General features: G+C 42.7%; 1 protein-coding gene across 1 annotated transcript; it reads right to left on the bottom strand.

The window, feature by feature from the left end:
* Positions 1-11,063: 11,063 nt before the first annotated feature.
* On the bottom strand, positions 11,064-18,225 carry TMEM212 (transmembrane protein 212). The gene is made up of 3 exons (XM_065410244.1): positions 18,028-18,225; positions 12,035-12,094; positions 11,064-11,438 (listed from the first exon to the last, which is right to left on the bottom strand). The coding sequence occupies exons 1-3, from the start codon at positions 18,223-18,225 to the stop codon at positions 11,064-11,066; spliced, it is 633 nt and encodes a 210-aa protein (XP_065266316.1).
* Between the last annotated feature and the right edge of the window lie 834 nt (positions 18,226-19,059).

Genomic DNA, 19,059 nt, shown 5'->3' with positions numbered 1-19,059 from the left:
TACCGATGGTAGCAATGATGGTCCTGGTGTAGACAAACTGCCAGGGTTTAAATTATCCTAGTCAGAATAGGTCTCGATGGCATGGTTTACACTAATGCTTTCACCATTGCTACCCCTGAGGGAGCAGAACTGGTGACAGCAATGGTGCATTGATTTCAGAGGGAGTTTTGTCTGAGTGAAGACTGCAGTATCAGGCCTCCATCCAGCAAACTGCCCTCTGCAGATGGACACCTGGACCTACATGGAGCCAGGGTTTTCAGGATAGAGGCCTGTGTTTGTATATTGGTTTTATTTTTTGGAATGCCTCACAAATAGTTGCTAAAACTGGATGAAAAACTCTCAAAATATCTTCAAATTTTAGCAGGTGAATCTGATTATTTCAAGAATGCAATTAGCAAAAAATGCCCTGCAAATAACATTAGTGCTTTCACAAAAAGGAGATGCACGTCATAAAGGGTACTTAAAAATAATTAAAGAAGAAAAGGAAATAAAACTTTGAAACTATAGATTTGTAAATGAAGGTGTTTTGCTGGGCATGAGAATAATTTTGCAAAGTAGACTGTGGTTCTCAGTGTTATCAAAGTACAATTTTACTCTCAGTGGATACTAACATGAATGGGAGAGGTGAGTGGGTATGAGCAGGCAGCAGACACGGTCTGTCACTTCAAAACACTGGAAGCTTTGATCTTCATCCTTAACCGTCTATGATCTTTAAAAGGGCTGACCCGCATATTTAACTTAAACTGTACTTCTAACATGTGGTTGACAGCTGGAGGAGGAGGGGAAACAGCCCAGTGATGAAAAATACAAGTTTATTGCATAGCTGTAATTCAGATCCACTCAGGTCCTAATGAATCCTTATTGTTTCATGCAAGAACACCAAACCACACTCAGTCCTTGTGTAAAGCTGCATTAGGTTCAGTGGGATACATGCCTGCTTAAAGTTAGGCACATGTTTAAGTACCTTGCCAAATCAGGGCTTTTATTTTCTCTCTAGATCAAAACTGTTTTAGGTAGGTCTCTTGCCCCTGCCTTTCCACGCTCCCCCCCCCCCCCCCCCCCGGCCCCTTATTCCCTCACCTTGGCTGGCATACAAAATATTCCCAATCTCAATAAATCAGCTGTCGCCTGTAGCCAAATCTCTTGCAATAGATCAATATATGCTCAGATTGCTTAAGAGAGATACCCCAACTGCCTTTTTCTTGAGGATTGCTGAGAAGGCTTTCGATGGGATGAAACTGGGGGTGGGGAGCAGGATGGAAGCTTTTACATCTAAATGGTGTGCAAGAATTAATCCACTCAGCTCCCATCCAAAGAAACCGGAAGCACATGGCAAATCTCTGTTCACTCAGGTATTGTGGGTTAGCGCCTAGCATTCTAGGTGCCTTGACAACTGATGGAACATAGTTTTTATAGCTGAAGCCAAATGGCTGTTACTACCAATGATTTGATTTCAGAATTGCTTTTTCCCTTGGCAGGGGCTCTGAAGAGGATACTTGATATCCATTATTTGCGCTGTAATGCAGAGCGCTCCCTGAAGTGAATATCTCCATAAGCGGGTGCTAATGTGGCATTGTGTTTGGAGGTTTCAATTAGGGTGACCATACATCCCGTTTTGGCTGGGACAATCCCTTTTTTAAGCCCTGTCTGGGTCATCCTGACTTTTTTGGCAAAAGTGGGGTGTGCAGGAATGTGCGGGGGTGGGAGGGAGGTGAGCAGTGATGCCAGCCCTGCACGGGGGAGAGGCAGGGCTTGAGCGAGCAGCAACGCCAGCCCCAGACTTGCGCGAGGGGCAGACTGGGCTTGGGTGAGCAATGACACTAGACCCACCCGAGGAGGTGGGGGCAGGGCTCAGGCAAGCGTCTCAGGCCAGCCCTGTGCAGGGAGGGGGGCTCGGGTGAGCAGCTCAGGCATAGGTGTTGGAACTGCGGGCACTGGGTGCTGCCGCACCCCCTGGCTTGAAGTGGTTTCCATTATATACAGCATTTACTGTTTGGTTCAGTGGCTCTCAGCACCCCTGGACTTGGGACAGCCCCACACCAAGTGTGGGGGGGAAGGGTTCGGGCTAGCTCCATGTGATGTCCCATCTTCCCTTTGGGAACTATGGTCACCCTAGTTTCAATGGATGCTTAACAATACATGTGGTACTATACCTCTCTGAGGCAACCATCCCATTAATGGCTTTCTCTATGTGTACTGGAGGCCACTGCACAGCAGGATGCAATATACAAAATATATATTGATAACTTAACGCTAACATAAGGCTTTGTTGTCCCTAACTGGTCACCTATGCCCAGGATTAAAGCAGCTTCTGTTCACATGGGACCTGATCCACAGACCAATTACAAAGACTCCTATTGACGTCATTGGCCTTTGGATCAGCACCATGGATCCCACTGTGCTTTAGCTGTGTTGGAGCACAGAAACGGATGATCCTCATGAAGTAATCTAGAATTTATCCTTACCGTGATCTGTGTGTAGGTTACGCTGGCTGCTGGGATTTATGTATCCCGAGCTGGCTAATCCTGGTAACAGCTGGGGTTCATCCGGTAAGGAGCTGAGTACCGTAGCCCCATCCAGCAAAACACTTAAGTGCTGAAAGTTAAGCATGTGAACAGTCTCATTAACGTTAATGGGACTACTCATGGGCTTAACTTTAAGCAGATTCTTAAGTGTTTCTCTGGAATTGTGGAACTTTATATCAAAATCATTCTTTAAATAGTTATCTTTTCCCCCTTTATTGAAAACCAGTTTTCAGTAGGAAAACACAGATTGAAAAGTATTTAAAAATTCTTTTGATTAAAAAATTTGACAAAAATGGGTCCAGCTGAATGCTGAGAAATGGAAACAACTTCAAAATATTTCCCCCACATTTTCCCATTATTCAGCCAGCTCTAAAATGCATTCAGGCTCCCCAAAATACCCTGACATCCCAGCTTTGCACCTACGTGGATAGGGTGCAGTCACACTGATATGTTCCTTCATCTTCTACAGAATGCCTATGTGGTAGCACTACAGTCTCAGAAGCGTCTGGCTGCCTTCTCTCCCAAGTTACAGACAAATGCCATTGCTGTGGCTTGTGAAAGTGTTTGAGTGGAAGGCATAAGAGACCTTTTCTCTTTGAACTGACCAACTTTACACTGTCGGCATCGCTTAGCAGAAGTGAGGGCTCCTGTGGTTTATGCCGAAACGAAAGTAGACTAAGCAGGATAAAACTCATGTAAGGGCAAGTAATTGCTACTTACTAGACAATATTACTCCAGATGTAGCTGTCAGTTATTGTACAAACACTTGATAATCTTGGTTAATGCTTAAAACTTTCAAATCTAGAACTGTACAACCAATTATTTACCTGATTAAAAACAACATTTTGAAGGAGAACAAGTTAACTGTGTACCCCCACGTTAATCAAAACATGCTTTAACAATGACTAATATTATGACAATAGCATTCCAATAAGTATACAGAAATGTTTCAAGATTAGCAAAGATTCTGGTTTACCATATATGCTTTTGTCCCTAGAAGATAGATAAATAAAATGAAATTTACTATTTCAAACACTTTTAGCAATTTATCAAATGAAATATAAAGAGTTGTGGCTACATTTAAGTATGTCAGATTAACAGATCCATGCAATCACACTCCATCACCCAATGCACAGTACAAAGACAAGGCATCTGTTACTTTCTACACATACCCATTATAGTACAGGTAAATCCAGAGTTGATTAACAATATTACCAAAGAGCCTTTTGCACAAAATCCCTTTGTATCCCCACAGCACAATGGCTGGCTGTTGGATTCTCCCCTGATTTTATAAAACCGCAGCAGTCTTGCCAACTCTTTTGATTTTACAGCTAGGATCATGACGTGATATTTTACTTAAAGCTTCAGCTCCTTGAGTCAGGTTATTACAGGAGACTCAACTTCTTTTGAAAAAATAAAATATCTAGCCCTCAGGTTTGGTAATTAAAGCATGAAAATGTGACCCAAGTGTAACCTAAAAGGCTCCAAAACCAGAAGGCACATTTAAAAAAAACAACAACTTTGTGACAGGGCCACTCACCTCACGTGAGTGCACCTGTTGGCCAGGTGTGTCTGCACCTGCACCCCCTCTGCATTGTGCTGCTTGCAGTGACCCCTGCTGGCAGTTAAACTTAGGAGAATTTCAGTGACTCAGCCCTCCAGCTGAGTCACACACAGTCCATGTTCACAAACAAAACAAACCCCTTCCGGGGTGCAAGTCCAACAGGAGCCTCTCACAGTACCCTCAGTTGGTCTCTTCCTGCAGCCCTCCCTGGGCTCAGTCCTTTATCAGTCCAACAGAGCCTCTCACAGTATCCTGGCTTAAACTGTCTCTCAAATTGTCCCTGCTATGGTATGGAGCAGTGCCCCCAGGGCTTCCTCCCTAGGAGCTTTTCGCCTGTTGCCCCAGCTCTCCAGCTGGGCACTCTTTATAGTTGATACCACTTTGTGGTATCAAAAGTCCCACAAATGTTGACCCTGTCTCTGGGACTTCAGCCCTGTGGCTATGGGCCACTTCCCTAGTTGCTGGGGGGAGGGGAGGTGACCTAGGCCCATCCACTACTCTGGGTCCAGACCCAGAGAACCTATAAGTAGCAGCCACCTGCTGCATCCCATTAGTACTTTCTGCATATCCCTGGACCACTTTCCCGTGGCCCCAGTGCCTTCACCCTTATCTCAGGGCTGAAGTTTTTCTTGCTCACCTTCCTTGCTCCAGCCAGCAACTGCACGCGCCAGGAGCTCCTTTTATATGTGGCTGCTGGGCTCTGATTGGCTGCTCCCTGCAGCCTCTCTCTGATTGGCTGCTTCTACCTCAGCCTCTCTAGGCTTCCTGGAGAACTCACTGTGGCATTATCCAGGGTACAAACTGGATTGCTGAACAGCAGTGTCCCCTCAATTCTCCAACCTGGGGGGCCTTTTACACTGCTTTGCTATGACAGCAACCACTTCTGCTCACACACAGCCTCCAGCATGTAAATCACTCCCAGCTATGTGGTATGAGTGTTATGGTCAACCATTCTTGAATTACATTGCAGGGCAAAACCAGCAAGCTCCCGGTTCCAAACTTTCTCTCAGAAATGTGCATCTTGTACTGCCCAGTCCTCTCCTGGACAATAAAAGCTCATTTAAGTCCATCATTATATTAATAAAAATAATATGCACAAATCCTGTTATCTCAAATGGAGTTTCCCAAACACTTCAGTCCAAGCACACTGTTTAGATAAAACAATAAAACAAGTTTATTAAATGCAGAAAGATATATTTTAAGTGACTACAAGTATTGAGGCATAAAAGTCATAATTTTTGGTTACAAGTAAATAAAAAGTAAAACACTAACTTAACAAGCTAAGTGAATTCAAAGCAAACATCTCTCTCATCACATATTCTAGCAGTCCTATGGGCTGAATCTTTCAGTCACAATCCCTCCCCTAGTCCAACACTGTTTCCTTTGTTCTTCTACTGTTGTCAGTGTTGTGAGTAAAGGTGGAGGGAGAGAGAACTTGGGAGGTCTGTCCCCCATTCTGATATTTTTTCTTCATCTCCAGTTGGGGTTCAGGAGACAGAAAGTTTGTGGGGATGGGAACCTCCAGCTGTTTCTTCGTCAAGATGTAAATTTCTCGCTCACACCTTTCTTCCTGCCAAAGAATGGCCAGGTGATGGCCCATTTTATTTTGTTGGTTGATATAACCATTAAAACATATTGATTTATAACTAAATAGAACCTTTACACTACATTTGGTACAGATTTTTGCTACCTAGGAGAGTGTGCTATAACTACATATATTTATACAAGTAATTATATAGCTTAATATTTTTAGATTCTTATTAATTAATTGTACATTTTTAGAATATTAGAAAACATTGAATGATATATTGCTTATTTTCTAGATAATTAACTTTTTGCTTATGATTTGTGTCAAGCTGCATTAGGATAGTCACTGGAATTTAATTAAACACACAAAAAAAGCATATAAAATTCATTTTTATTAAACAAAACAAACCCTCAATAAAGTACATGACTTATTGTGCCATATTTATTATGCTTGACCTCAAAAGTTAAATGTTTTTCCCCTGGTTCTTTCTTTATATAGAAAAGCAGCCTTTAACTCAAAGCTTTAGATTGAGGCTCATGGATTCAGCTTATTTATTTTTTATTTAACTGTTTTAAGAGATTATAATAAATTTAGGCCTTAACATATTTTGTATGTATTGCATTACATTCAGATTTAATTTTAAACAGATTTATTTTTAAAGAGAAAAGCTTATTATAATTTAAATGACAAAATAAAAACATCCAATTTAAATAAAAAAACCTTGATTTAAAAAAAAAAATTGTCTACCCTGTTTTAATGTGATATGCAGTTGCTTTGGGACTCCAATTTCTTCCATTGTCCTCTCCCATCACCAGGTGTCTCCACTGATGAAAACCAGCCCCTTCATACAGGATCAGGCCTTAGATGAATTCATTAAATGCCTGATTTACATTGCTAGCCAGTTGTTTCCTGACTAGCAGGTGCCAAAATATAATGATAGTAAAGAGGGGCTGTTCTCCCACATGCAAATGGGAATTCATAGAAGAGAATTGAAAAGTTTGGCAAAAAAAGAGTGTAAAATGTACAACTACCTGGAGGCAGCTGCAGCTGATTCTGTGGATGTTGTAGATGGCTATTTAATTGTATGTTGCTCAATGCAAAAGGAGTACAAGTTACATGAATAACCACAGGTTCATTTAAAAAAAATACCAAAGAGTTTTAAAGAATGTTTTTCCTTTTTTTTTCCTCCCCCCCTCCTGGCAGGTTGCAAAAATACCCTCCAATAATGAAATGAAAACAAGCTGAGTGGTTACATTTCATGGAGGAGGGAAGATATCGTTGCAGCCAGCTGGAGCATGTCTGGGCCAGTGTCTCAGTTCTTTTCTTTCTGCTAGTTTAGTGCTGCTCCAAGAATGCAGACAATGCTGGCTGTCACTGTTTCAGATTTGATTTCCACACTCGCATCTATACTTATTAAATGAAACCCCATCGTCAGGCTGGCCCATTTCCCCACTGCTCTTTTAGGTTTTACTTTTGAATTGCTCCTGTGTACCTGGATGCCACACTCACATGCTAGAAATGATCTAGTGCAGTACGGAATAAGGCACAAATATGAAGGGAGAGTATTGCATTGTCTTAATCAAGCTTGTTGTTTCTTTTGCAGTCTCATCCAAGCTGTTTCTTTTGCAGTCTCATCCACGGCTCAGGCTCTCATAAATCTTTGTTGAGGGTGGACTCAGCAATGCGGCAGGGAAGGATGGGTTTTAGAAGAGTCTCAAGACTGGTGGATCAATTAGGTGTTCACTTGGAGGCTGGTCCACAGACAGGGTACTGACTGTACTGCTTGTAGGAGAAACCTCTTAGATAATCAGGGTTTGATTGTGCAAAGTGCTGCGCACCCAAGCCCTGGCCCAGCAAAGCACCTAAATCTGTGTGTAGTCCTATTGTCTTCAATGGGACCATTCATGTGCTTAACTCAAAACATGTGCTTACCTGAGTGCTGGATCAGGGCCAGAATGTTCAGGACTGAGCTCTCAATGAAGAATAGGAAGTGGTTAACAGTGGTCAACAAAATAGGAAGTGGTCAACAGAATGCAGGAACATCCGTCTGGGGAAATATATATTGGAGAAGAAGTAGTAACCATAAAAATAACAAAAGGTCAGTTCATGTCCTCTGAAAAATACCACGGAAGGCAGGGAAATTATGAACAATATCAATAAAGCTCCTGGGAAATACAAATACAAGAGATGTCCAGTGCTGTGGATTGCAAGCTCTTTGGTCTTTCGAACCTCACTTTAAACTAGGCTCATGGCTTGCAACCTTTTCATTAGGCTTGTAGCCCTTTAATGGCCATTGATGTGACATGATTCATTATTCAATAGGTGCCAACAGTACCAAATAAGAAGGCGAGGTCCCTGCTGTGACAGGTTCCTCCCAGCCTGGGCTCCCTTTCACACTGTACTGCTGTGACAAGCTGCAAAGCCCTCCAGCCTACACTTTCACCAGCATTCACACAGGTAGGGACACACCCAGCTGCAGTTACACGCAGGCTCTCTAACCATCAGCTTCCCAGACTAGGACCCCAGAGCAGTACTATACTGCCCTAGTAAAATCTGGCCAGTATATGGGTTTAATACTCGGTCCGCCTCTCCCTCAATATGAAGAGGACAATGCACACTTTTGATAACCAATCAGATTTTCCCCAAGCACTCCAGTCAAAGCTCACTGGTTTAGATTGAAACAAAAAAAGTTTATTAACTACCAAAGATAGATTTTAAGTGATCATAAGTGATAGCAAACAGATCAAAGTAGATTACCTAGCAAATAAACAAAAAACACAAACTAAGCTTAATATACTAGATAGATTGGATATGAATAGCAGATTCTCACCCTAACTGATGGTACAGGTGGACTTGTAGATTCTTAAGGCACAAGCTACACTTGTTTTACAGCTTGGAATCCCCAGGTCTTTCATGCACAGACTAGAAATCCCTTTACCCTGGGTCCAGCACTTCCCCCAGTTCAGTCTTTGTTCCTCAGGTGTTTCCAGGAGTCTTCTTGTGTGGGGAGTGAAGAACCCCAAATGATGTCACTCCCCTGCCTTATATAGCTTTAGCATATGGTGGGAACCCTTTGTTTCAAAGCTTGGTTCGCAGACCAGTTTGTGGAAAAATACTGACATCCTAAGATGGAGTCCAGAATCATGTGGTCACATGTCCTTGTAGAGTCATAGCAGCCATTACTTACAGGAGGTTCTGAGGAAGGCTTACCACTGGGATAAGCTTCTCCTAAGGCCTATTGTTTTTCCTAATGCCCTTTATCGTGAATAAGCCCTTTCCCACCCCTATTTAGACTGAAGGCATCTTGTCTAGTGGGCATTACCTAGATGTAACTACATTTGAAATACAGATACATAGTAAGTATTTATAACTTCAGATACAAAAATGAAACATGCATACAAATAGGATAATCATATTCAGCAAATCATAACCTTTTCACTGATACCTCACGTGATTTATCTTGCATAAAATACACCATAATTATGCTATAATCATATAATAATAATAATATCACTATGAAGAATATGGGGTGCAGTGTCACACCTGCCTCAAGTAGCTTACAATCTACTTTAGACAAAGATGAGAGAGGTCTGTTGCCAATGAATCATGGTGTGCTGGAGTCATATTGGAGGTGGTGTAAGCAGTGATCATTTTTGATTACCCTGGATTTTCAAATGTCCAAAAGGGACCCAATCCTGCACCCACTGAAATCAACAGGAATTTTGCCATTATTTCATTGGATGCGGGATTGGCTCCAAGTGACAGTTACAGGAAAAAACAACAATCGAGGAGGCTTGAAACAATGTGGGCTTCTTTTCATTACCATAACGTTTGCTATACTTTCTAATGTCAATCATGTAACTGAACCAATGGTGAGATAATTCCAGATCTGAGTGGAACAGAGGTAAATCTGGGTTTGAAATAAGTGGTGTGCCTCATGGGGGAGACAGTTGACAGGTGTGGGTAGGATTTTGGTATGGCTCCTGTGATAAATGAAGGGGGGGTAGCCCTGTTTATGAACACCCAGCTAGCTGTAAAATCCCTCTTGGTGTCTGTTCTCTGCTTGCTTTACCTGGAAAGGATTAACAAGCCCACAGGTAAAAGAAAAGGAGTGGGCACCTGACCAAAAGAGCCAATGGGAAGGGTAGAACTTTTTAAAATTGGGAAAGAAACTTTCCCTTTGTCTGTTGTTCTCCAGAGAAGTAGACACGGAGCAGGAATGCTGTGTAAGGCATGAACCAGGTATGAAAATTCATCTTCCATACCTAGAAGAAATTATTTGGATAGGGAATTTTTAGTTAGACACAATCAGGTTTATTTTTTATTTTGGCTTGTGGATCTCCTCTGTGCTAACCCCAGATGCTTTTGTTTGCTTGTAACCTTTAAGCTGAACCCCCAAGAAAGCTATTTTGGGTGCATGATTTTTGGAATTGCTCTTTTAAAATCTAGCAAAAGCCTAAGTTCCAGATGTATTTTCTTTCTTTTTGTTTTTAATAAAATTTAGTTTTTTTAAGAACAGGATTGGATTTTTGGTGTCCTAAGAGGTTTGTGCATATGCTGTTTGATTAGCTGGGGGCAACAGTTAATTGTCTTTGTTTTTTTTCTCAGCTCTTCCCTGGAGGGGTTGGGGGTGAAAGGGCTCGAGGGTACCCCACAGGGAGGATTCCCAAGTGCTCCTTCCTGGGTCCAAGGGTTGGGGTTTTTTTTGCATTTGGGTGGTGGCAGCGTTTACCAAGCCAAGGTCAGAAAAAAGTGTAATCTTGGGAGTTTAATACAAGCCTGGATTGGCAAGTATTAATTTTTAGAATCTTTGTGGGCCCCCACTTTCTGCACTCAGAGTGACAGAGTGGGGATTGAGCCTTGACAGTTCCTAACTGCCAAGAACTTTGGCCTTGACTCCTAGTGCTGCCTGTACATTAGCCTTGAGTCTTCCCATGCTTTTTCAGAGACGGTGCCTGATAAATCTGCACACAGAGTAGGGATCACACACCTTTAATGATGATGATTTTTGACACCTTGCCTTGCTGTTCAGGTAACATGTCTGTGCCTGCATAGCTTTTAACCATACCCCACACTGTAGCCAGTCAGAATTTCACAGTCATAAAGGAGGAACGAATTCAAGAGCTTCTGCTCCAAGGGTTTGACTCCCATCGAAGTCAAAGAAAAAGCTCCACTTGATTTCAGGGGGTGTTAGATCAGGTCCTAATATCACAGGCCCTTGTTGCATATGCTAAAGGAATATCCTGTTTAGCTGAAATAGTATTAGGGCACAAAGGATACACAGGGCCACATATTTATCTCATTTGAATGGGTGTAAATCTGGAATAGTTCTGTTTTCTTCAGTTGAGTTATTGAAGTGTAAATCTGGTGTGAGTGAGTTCAGGATCTGACCTACCCTTGAGCAGGTTTGACATTCCACTAAGTAAAGGGAAGTTGGTAGTCACAGCTACTGTGTTACCGGCAGTAATCCACCTTCCCCATAATGATTAATACTCACATTTAAATGTCCAAATTGGAGCAGTCTTGCAGTGAGCTTGATCACAATAGCCAAAGAAGCACAAAACATGACAAAACTTGAGCAAAGGTCTAGTATTTGTAGAATCAGATGGTACCACTCGTAGTGCAGTGGGTCCTTGCAAAGAGACATACATTCCTCGTAGGGAAAAGGGAACAAAACTGCATAACCGAGATAGTTAGTCCCTGAAATCCCAGCAAATGAATAGTAGCAGTATGGACCAAGCAGGATGGAGACAATTGCAACAGCAAATTGAATTGGGGAGCCCATGATGCTCAATATGCCAAAGGTGAAGCTTGCTTCCCACTGAAATTGAGACAGAAACATACTATTACTCTTCTGACTAATGAGAGGAAAAAAATCTATTAAAAACCTTTAACTAAAGAGGGTGGGAGATTTCCTATTTCTTCACTTCTTTTATATTCTAAACCCTAATGTAACCAGAATAAGAAACATATTGGAGGGGAAAATAAGCATAATAAATATCATATATGCCACTTGCTATAAAAAATTATGTGGCGTCTCTACAGGGACGATGAATGCAGTGAAACCAAGTTTTGCTAAAAACACTAGAATAAATTAGAGCAGATGTATTTTATTTCAGCATTTGTCATGTATCACAGAAAGAAGTAAATTGCAGTGGGCGGCCTTAACTTCCAAACTTGAATACTAACAAAAATCCCCATTTTAAAGACAGGAAGTAACTCTGGAACTAGTAGAATCACCAAGCTGGTAGAACGTTTAAAGCTTATTCGCTTTAAGCCCTGTAAAGTGTATTTGATCCACAGCTTTAGTAGCAAAATATGCTTTTTCCTCTTGAATATATCATCTGGATTAACTCTGCAGTTCCCCTGACTTCTCTGCTGTATTTGACATCATATTGAATAATGACATAAGCTTACAAGTGATCTTTGTGTTTGTCCTCTGTCAGCCAAAAGGATAAGTACACCAGCAATAATAGCCTGTGGATGGGGGAAACAGACAGTTACACCCGTAATACTTCATAATGCTAGTAGTAATTTAAATTCTGAAATGCTTTGCAAACGTTTAAATTGTTATCACAACCTGATGGGCCAATTTCTGCCTTCATTAATATGCATTAAACCTGCATCACACCCAGTACGGTGGCACAGGTGTAACTGAGGCTAGGTCTACACTACCCACCTGAATCGGCGGGTAGAAATCGATCTCTCGGGGATCGAATTATCGCGTCTCGTCGGGACGCGACAATCGATCCCCGAATCGACGCTCTTACTCCACCAGCGGAGGTGGGAGTAAGCGCCGTCGACTGGGAGCCGCGGAGGTCGATTTTGCCACCATCCTCACAGCGGGGTAAGTCGGCTCCGATACGTCGAATTCAGCTACGCTATTCGTGTAGCTGAATTTGCGTATCTTAAATCGACCCCCTCCCCCTCCGTAGTGAAGACCTGCCCTGAGGGTAGCAATTAGACTGAGGTTGACTGTATGTGGTGGTGATGATTTGGGAACTCTGTCTGTACAACCGATGAATTCTGGTTGATATTATGAAGTTGTTACTGTGAAAATTACTGTATCATTGAATACCTCTATGTACATGTGGAATCCACCATGGGCTGATGGATTTTAGCACATACCCATACAATTGTGGACAATAGAGAGTTGTTAACCTTAATGACTATAGTCTGACTGCACAAAGGGTATGCTAACAAGGTTGACTGAAGCTAGGAGAACCAGTATACTCTAATTCATCAATAGGAAGTTGATGAGGAAGACGTGTGGTTACTATGCTGAATTCCCAACAGGTATAAGATAAGGAGGCATGACTCCTTTTATGCTAAATATATCAGAAATGAATTTGTCTCACTGTGCTCAACTTTTTGCCAGCCCATGAATCTTGGATCTGCCTGTATCTTTGCTCCTAATAATATATTGTTGGTGAATGGAACCACCAAAGGAAAATGTGTCTGAAACAAGAATCTGAAGGCCAGAAGATCAGAAAACAGCATAATTTGGACTCTCATTGCTCACACAGAGGCAAATGTATTAACAAGTTTGAAAACCCAGAACCTTGAGCAATATGGTCTTGTGGTTTGTTTCCCATTTCTGGCATGATAAATGTTTTAAGACCTAGATTTTCATTTTCCATGGCACTTTGTATTTAAAATTTTTGATTTAGGGAATCTGAAAATACTTCTCCTGAGGCCGAGCCTGAAATTATAATCTTGGCATAACCATAACATAAAGTTCTCATGGATGAAAGCAGAAACATCTGGAGTCATGAGTGGTTGTTGGCTAAATTAATCAGAAGAAAAGCCACAAGCAGGGGATCCTACAGGGTTCTAGCCAGAATAAATTAGGCTACAAAATAAGGGTACTATTAAGAGTAATTGTAATACTGAGGCTGCACTACAAGATGAGGGCCAAACCCTTTCACAATCTTCTTTGCCAACTGAGAGGGGTTCAATTTGCACTTAATGCACATGTGGTTGGTGGAACAAAGAAAAAATTGAAGATGGATAAAAGCAGGGGAGGGATTATACATCATGCTGGTTTAGCTCCAGGCAGATAATTTAAATTAGTAGATGATCAGTTTCCAGTTCGTTTTAAATACTCTGGCAAGAAATGTTACTTTCTATCCCAAAGTTTAAAATGCCATAACATTGCAGTTTTGTAAGCACTGCCATTTGTTTTTTTCTTAATTCTTAATCTGATCCAATGTAGCCAATGGGATTCTTTCCATTGACTCAGGGTCTGTTTTTAAAGGCATTGCTCAGCACTGTACAGCCAAACTCCCTAAACAGGCTGCCGCCTAGCAGAATTTTCAGAACTAAAGTAGTTGGCACTTAGCCACCTATCTCCCCATTCACTGCCTGGGGTCATGTACGTACCTAAATATGGAGGCTCCAGAATCCTGGGATCCGAGTACTGCCCTGCCTAGCAAGCCTTTCAACACAAGCAAGGCAACCAGGGGTGAGGGATAGCTCAGTGGTTTGAACATTGGCCTGCTAAACCCAGGGTTGTGAGTTCAATCCTTGAGGGGGCCATTTAGGAGTCTGGGGCAAAAATCTGTCTGGGGATTGGTCCTGCTTTGAGCAGGGGGTTGGACTAGATGACCTCCTGAGGTCCCTTCCAACCCTGATATTCTATGAACCTTTAAGTGATAGGAGACTGGTCAGCTTCTGTGCATCAGTGTCTGCCTGAAACAATAGCACTACTGTCTTACACCATGTTCACTGGTTGCAGCTCCTACATCTACAAGACCATTTCCATTATCTAGTTCAGTGCTGGAGAAGGAAAAAGTCATATTCCTCTCCCTCTGGAATCCCCCCTCAGCACTGTCAGTGCCTGAGGCCACTGAACACGATGCACTCCGCCTCCTGCTCCTGGACTCCAGACAGTCAATGGATAAAGAGAATGGTGAGGCAGATCTCCTACCGTGCTGTGTAATCTGTGTTTGTGCTCATTCTGCGTTCTTCCCATATACATGTGCACTGAGCACCAAATGCATGAGCCTGCTTTGACCCATCATCCAGACAATTTTCTATGGGCTGTCCATCAGTGAAACATCCTTTTACCACCATCAGCTCAAATTCCCTTCCCCATCCCCTGCTCCACATGCACCCAGTCTGGCCTGATCCTCCCCTACCAAATGCCCATAACCCACCAAAATGGTACACTTCCATGACTTTCCCCAGCCCCCATGTACCTCTTTTGTCAGACCTTCCCACAGCACCCAATCTCTTTCATGTTACCATCCCTTACCTATCATTCAGGCACCTCTGTGTGTCTATTGCATCCCCCTTACGCAATCATCTTTGTGCATCAAACCACCTCCCAGCAGCCCCCGTCTCTCACCTTCACCCCCTGTAAGCAGCCTTTCCTAGTCCATTTAACCAATCTGCCTATTACAGTTCTGGTTCCACTCGGTCATGACTTGGCCATAAGTGCAAGGCTAAAGTAGAGATGGGTGACCCCAGTCTCAGCACATCCTACCAAACTGGCCCCTCACCATGGTGGAGCACCTGGGATGTCCTGTAGCAACTGCCACCAGGCTTGGAACCGCTGCCTGGAAAATCTAAAAATGGTGGTTTGCACAGAAATACCCCCTAATACACCATATCCCAGTCATTGTGGGGCTCAGGATGAGGCTCTCAAGCCTTCCAGGCTCTCTCTACAGCACAGCTGGGAGAATGGAAGTCCTGGAACGGGCTTCTCGTGTCTGTGGCTCAGAGGCTGCCCCACCACGTGGGCTTCTCTGAGCCAGGGGCCCTAGGGCATCCAACCCCCTGGGCCAGCTGATTGCCTGACTCCCGCAGCCTGGTGAGTGAACTGCCCCAAGAGTCAGGCAGACTGGGGAGCCAGCAGGCCCAGGTGTTTGGAAGCCCTAGGGCAGACCCTGTGGTGGGGCTGCCCAGAAGCCACAGACTTTGGAAGTCCTGGCAGCAGCTTGCGAAGCGGACATGATTCTTGACAGTTTCACTGCTGCTCTTTTAGCAACTGCAAGGGCCCATGGAGTGTATTTCATTGCCTGTGCTGGTGTTTCCAAACCAAACCTTTGTTGGAATGTCTGGTTCACATGAAATAAATAAATAAATAAATGGGTTTCATTCACACTTGGAACAAAACCAAATTTCAAAAAGTTGAAAATTCCTGCAAACCAGAAATTCCAAGTTTTAGCCAGCTCTACTTAGCACCCACTGTCTGTCTTTGTACTTTAGGATGAATGGTGCTGGATCAATGGGCAGGGCCAAACATAAGGAATATGGAGAATTCTTTCTATTACCATGATATGCGCCAAGACATGAACGGAGAACTCTCGCGAAGGATTCGGGCAGGATGGTGTGCGTTTAATTCCATCAAGGACATCCTCAAAGGAAAAATCGACAAGACCACACGTACAAATATCTTCAATTCAACAGTGCTGCCAGCCATGCTGTATGGCAGTGAAACATGGGCACTGACGAAGAGAGAACAGCGGCTGTCGGTAGCTGAAAGGCAGTGGAACGAGCTATGTTGGGAATTTCCCTTCTGGATCGTATCCCAAATGAAACAATTAGAGAACTCAGTGGTGTGAAAGATATTGTTGTGGAAAGCAGATATAATAAGATACGATGGGCGGGCCACATAGCACGGTTCATGGACAATAGGTGGACCGCAATCATTACTGAGTGGTACCCGCGCGAACAGAAAAGACCACCTGGTCGGCCTCCAAGAAGGTGGGAAGATGACATTGTAAAACGTTTCGGACGAACGTGGAGAAGAAAGGCAAGAATGCGAGAGGAATGGCGGACGTGTTGTGATCGGCGCAGTCTTAACGACAGCTGAAGACCGATCGATCCAGGTGATCCAGGTGAGCATGATATGGTATTTTGGCCATCACAGTGCAAACAAATCTGCTCATACATGTAACAACTTATTTGTTCACTAAATTAGCAATGGCATTACCAGGTTCAGGACTTGGAGCCAGAGTTTTCCATCGAGTTTTAAGCTGACCTCCCTCTTGAAGGCAATGAAAAGTTCTGCTTAAAAACTGATGAAACAGCATAGTTTTTCCTTAGTTCAAGGGGCTGTGGAATCAGAGCTGAGGCAAAGCTGGAAGTTTAAATTTAGTGGCTTGGATAAAATGGGATTTATGGCTGTACCAGCCTTATTTTCATTTTGCTAAATCAAACCCACTCCATGTTTGTCCACATCTCTTTGTGGAATGTATCCAGTGATGGAAGACTTTAGCAGTAGAGGAAGTGGACACAACATCATCCCTAAACAAACGATGATGTTAGAAACACCCTAATCCTATCAACAGCAATGTTTTAAGTAAAGCGATACCCAAAACAGCAATTAAACACTGGTGGAAGGGATAGGATGAGGATCATAGAACATAATTCAATCAGTTCTGGCATATTATTTTAATGTAATTTATTATTTGGATCCTAACATCTGCAGGACATCAGTAACTCTCAAAAACATCAGCAATCCAAGGCGCTCAAAGTAAAGGATTTTTAATTGAGCATCTATTGATGCCTCTTTTCTAATAAATGAAGGTAGAATCTGGTGGGTGGTTTCACGAGCCAGGGAACTGAAGGAAATCTCCAAGCCCCCATCCTTTTAAAGCCCTTTCCTCAGGGCTGGATTATCATCCAAACAATCACAAAACCGAAAGCAGATCAACTGAAAATCACTGGGCAATAATTCCCCAGAGGCTCCCCATACTGGCGGCACCAGCTAGTAGGAAAGAAGGAAGGACACCCTTTAATTCTCCTTTTGACCCAGCTTCCCCTTCCTTTTACACTCCACCCAAGCAGCAATGGGGCCAGCCTGGAACTTGTAACCCTTTACAGGCTGCAGTCTCTTTGTTACAAAATTCTATCCTATAACATACACCCCCCCTGCAATGAGCTGACATCAGTGAGGATGCACTAGGTGTAAGTCAGAGAAGAATTTGAGTCTTAAACTATTCTAGAGATTTCATGGGGCTGCATAATTTTTAACTCAAAAACTTGCTGCACTTGTATTCATCTTCAGGCATAGTTTGAAACCTAAAACAAACAGTCTTCTGCTGAAACTAAACCTAAGAGCAGCTAATCAGTGTGAGAGAGGAGCCAAATTCTACTATCACTTGCACGAGTATATCTCCAGTCACGTTACTTCACATTGACACTGGTGAAATCCAGATTTGGCCCAGAGTTGTAGAGTTTCGTTTTTGCTAGCAAAGAAGAATTGTGAGAGGCAAATATCCTGAAACAATCAATGTTAATATTTACTGCAAAGTTAAATCTTATCAAGGAGTTGCAGGGAGCTCCTGTACTTAATTTAATGTTGAATACTCCAAGTACTTCTTTTTAAAGAGTTTATATTAATAGGAAACAAATTCAGACATGGTTGACTTTTCTTAGAATTTCAGTAACTTCTCTAATACCTTTTCCCTGCTAACATTTTTGTTGTGGCCTACCAAAGTTCCATTCCAGATGGGACAGGCGATTCGAATGCTCCAGCCAGCAAACCAAGGCTTATAAGAAAAAACAGGAAAGAAAGCAAAAATTCCAGAGAAAATGCTTATAATCCCAAAGGTAATAAGTGTCCCTCCGGTACCCTCATACAGGCTCTTTGTTTTCATTGTGAGTCTCTCTCTCTCTCTCTCTCTCGCCCTCTGCTTGATTCACATCAAGGATTAGTAACTAAAGCCTAGTCAAAGACGTTTCATTATAAACAGAAGTTTCTTAGAGACTGTAGTCATGACGCATGCAGATTGTGTACCTACCATGACAAAACATTATTCTAGTTAACTTAAAGTGATCCTACAAGCCATCAAAAAGGCTCCTAATGTGCCCAATAACATAAAATGGCTTTCTTTAAAAGCCCGTCCACTTTCAGCTGCAGAAAAACCCATCTAGTGATTCTGAATTACTTCTTCATCTGTCTTCCCATGAGGAGCGACCACTTCCTAGTCTGTGGAGAGCCAGAAATTTGCTGACGGCACTATAGTCATTGTTTCCAATTCTGACTAGTCTATTAGAGCCAAGACTGAACCCGATATCCTTTGTGTCCTATAGGTCAGCATATGCAGAACACAGATGCATATGTCTCTGCATGTGACCATGCTCACCCCTAGCAATAGTTATTTATAAAATAAAATTTGTGTCAGGAGATTGTCACTGGGAGTTTTGCTTGTTTCTGTTTTAAAATCAAGTGCACTGTGCAATTCATGTTGTTAACTTTCGATCATCCCTCCAAAACCAGATAAGTTCAGCTCCAAGCATGGGACAGAAGAGGGGCCTGGGAAGATTCTGGGGCCTGTTCCTGCTGTCACTGAACTCAGGGACAAAACGGCCATTGACTGCAGTCGGAGCAGGACTAGTGATTACCACAAAAACAACACTGTTTACTGAATAGGTTCCCCAGTTGCTCCTGTACCTGCAACGGCAAATATTTTGATTGAAAGAACTTAAGT

Source organism: Emys orbicularis, chromosome 9, assembly GCF_028017835.1.
Source record: "Emys orbicularis isolate rEmyOrb1 chromosome 9, rEmyOrb1.hap1, whole genome shotgun sequence".
Lineage (NCBI taxonomy): Eukaryota > Metazoa > Chordata > Testudines > Emydidae > Emys > Emys orbicularis.
This window is presented reverse-complemented; position numbering and strand designations above follow the sequence as displayed.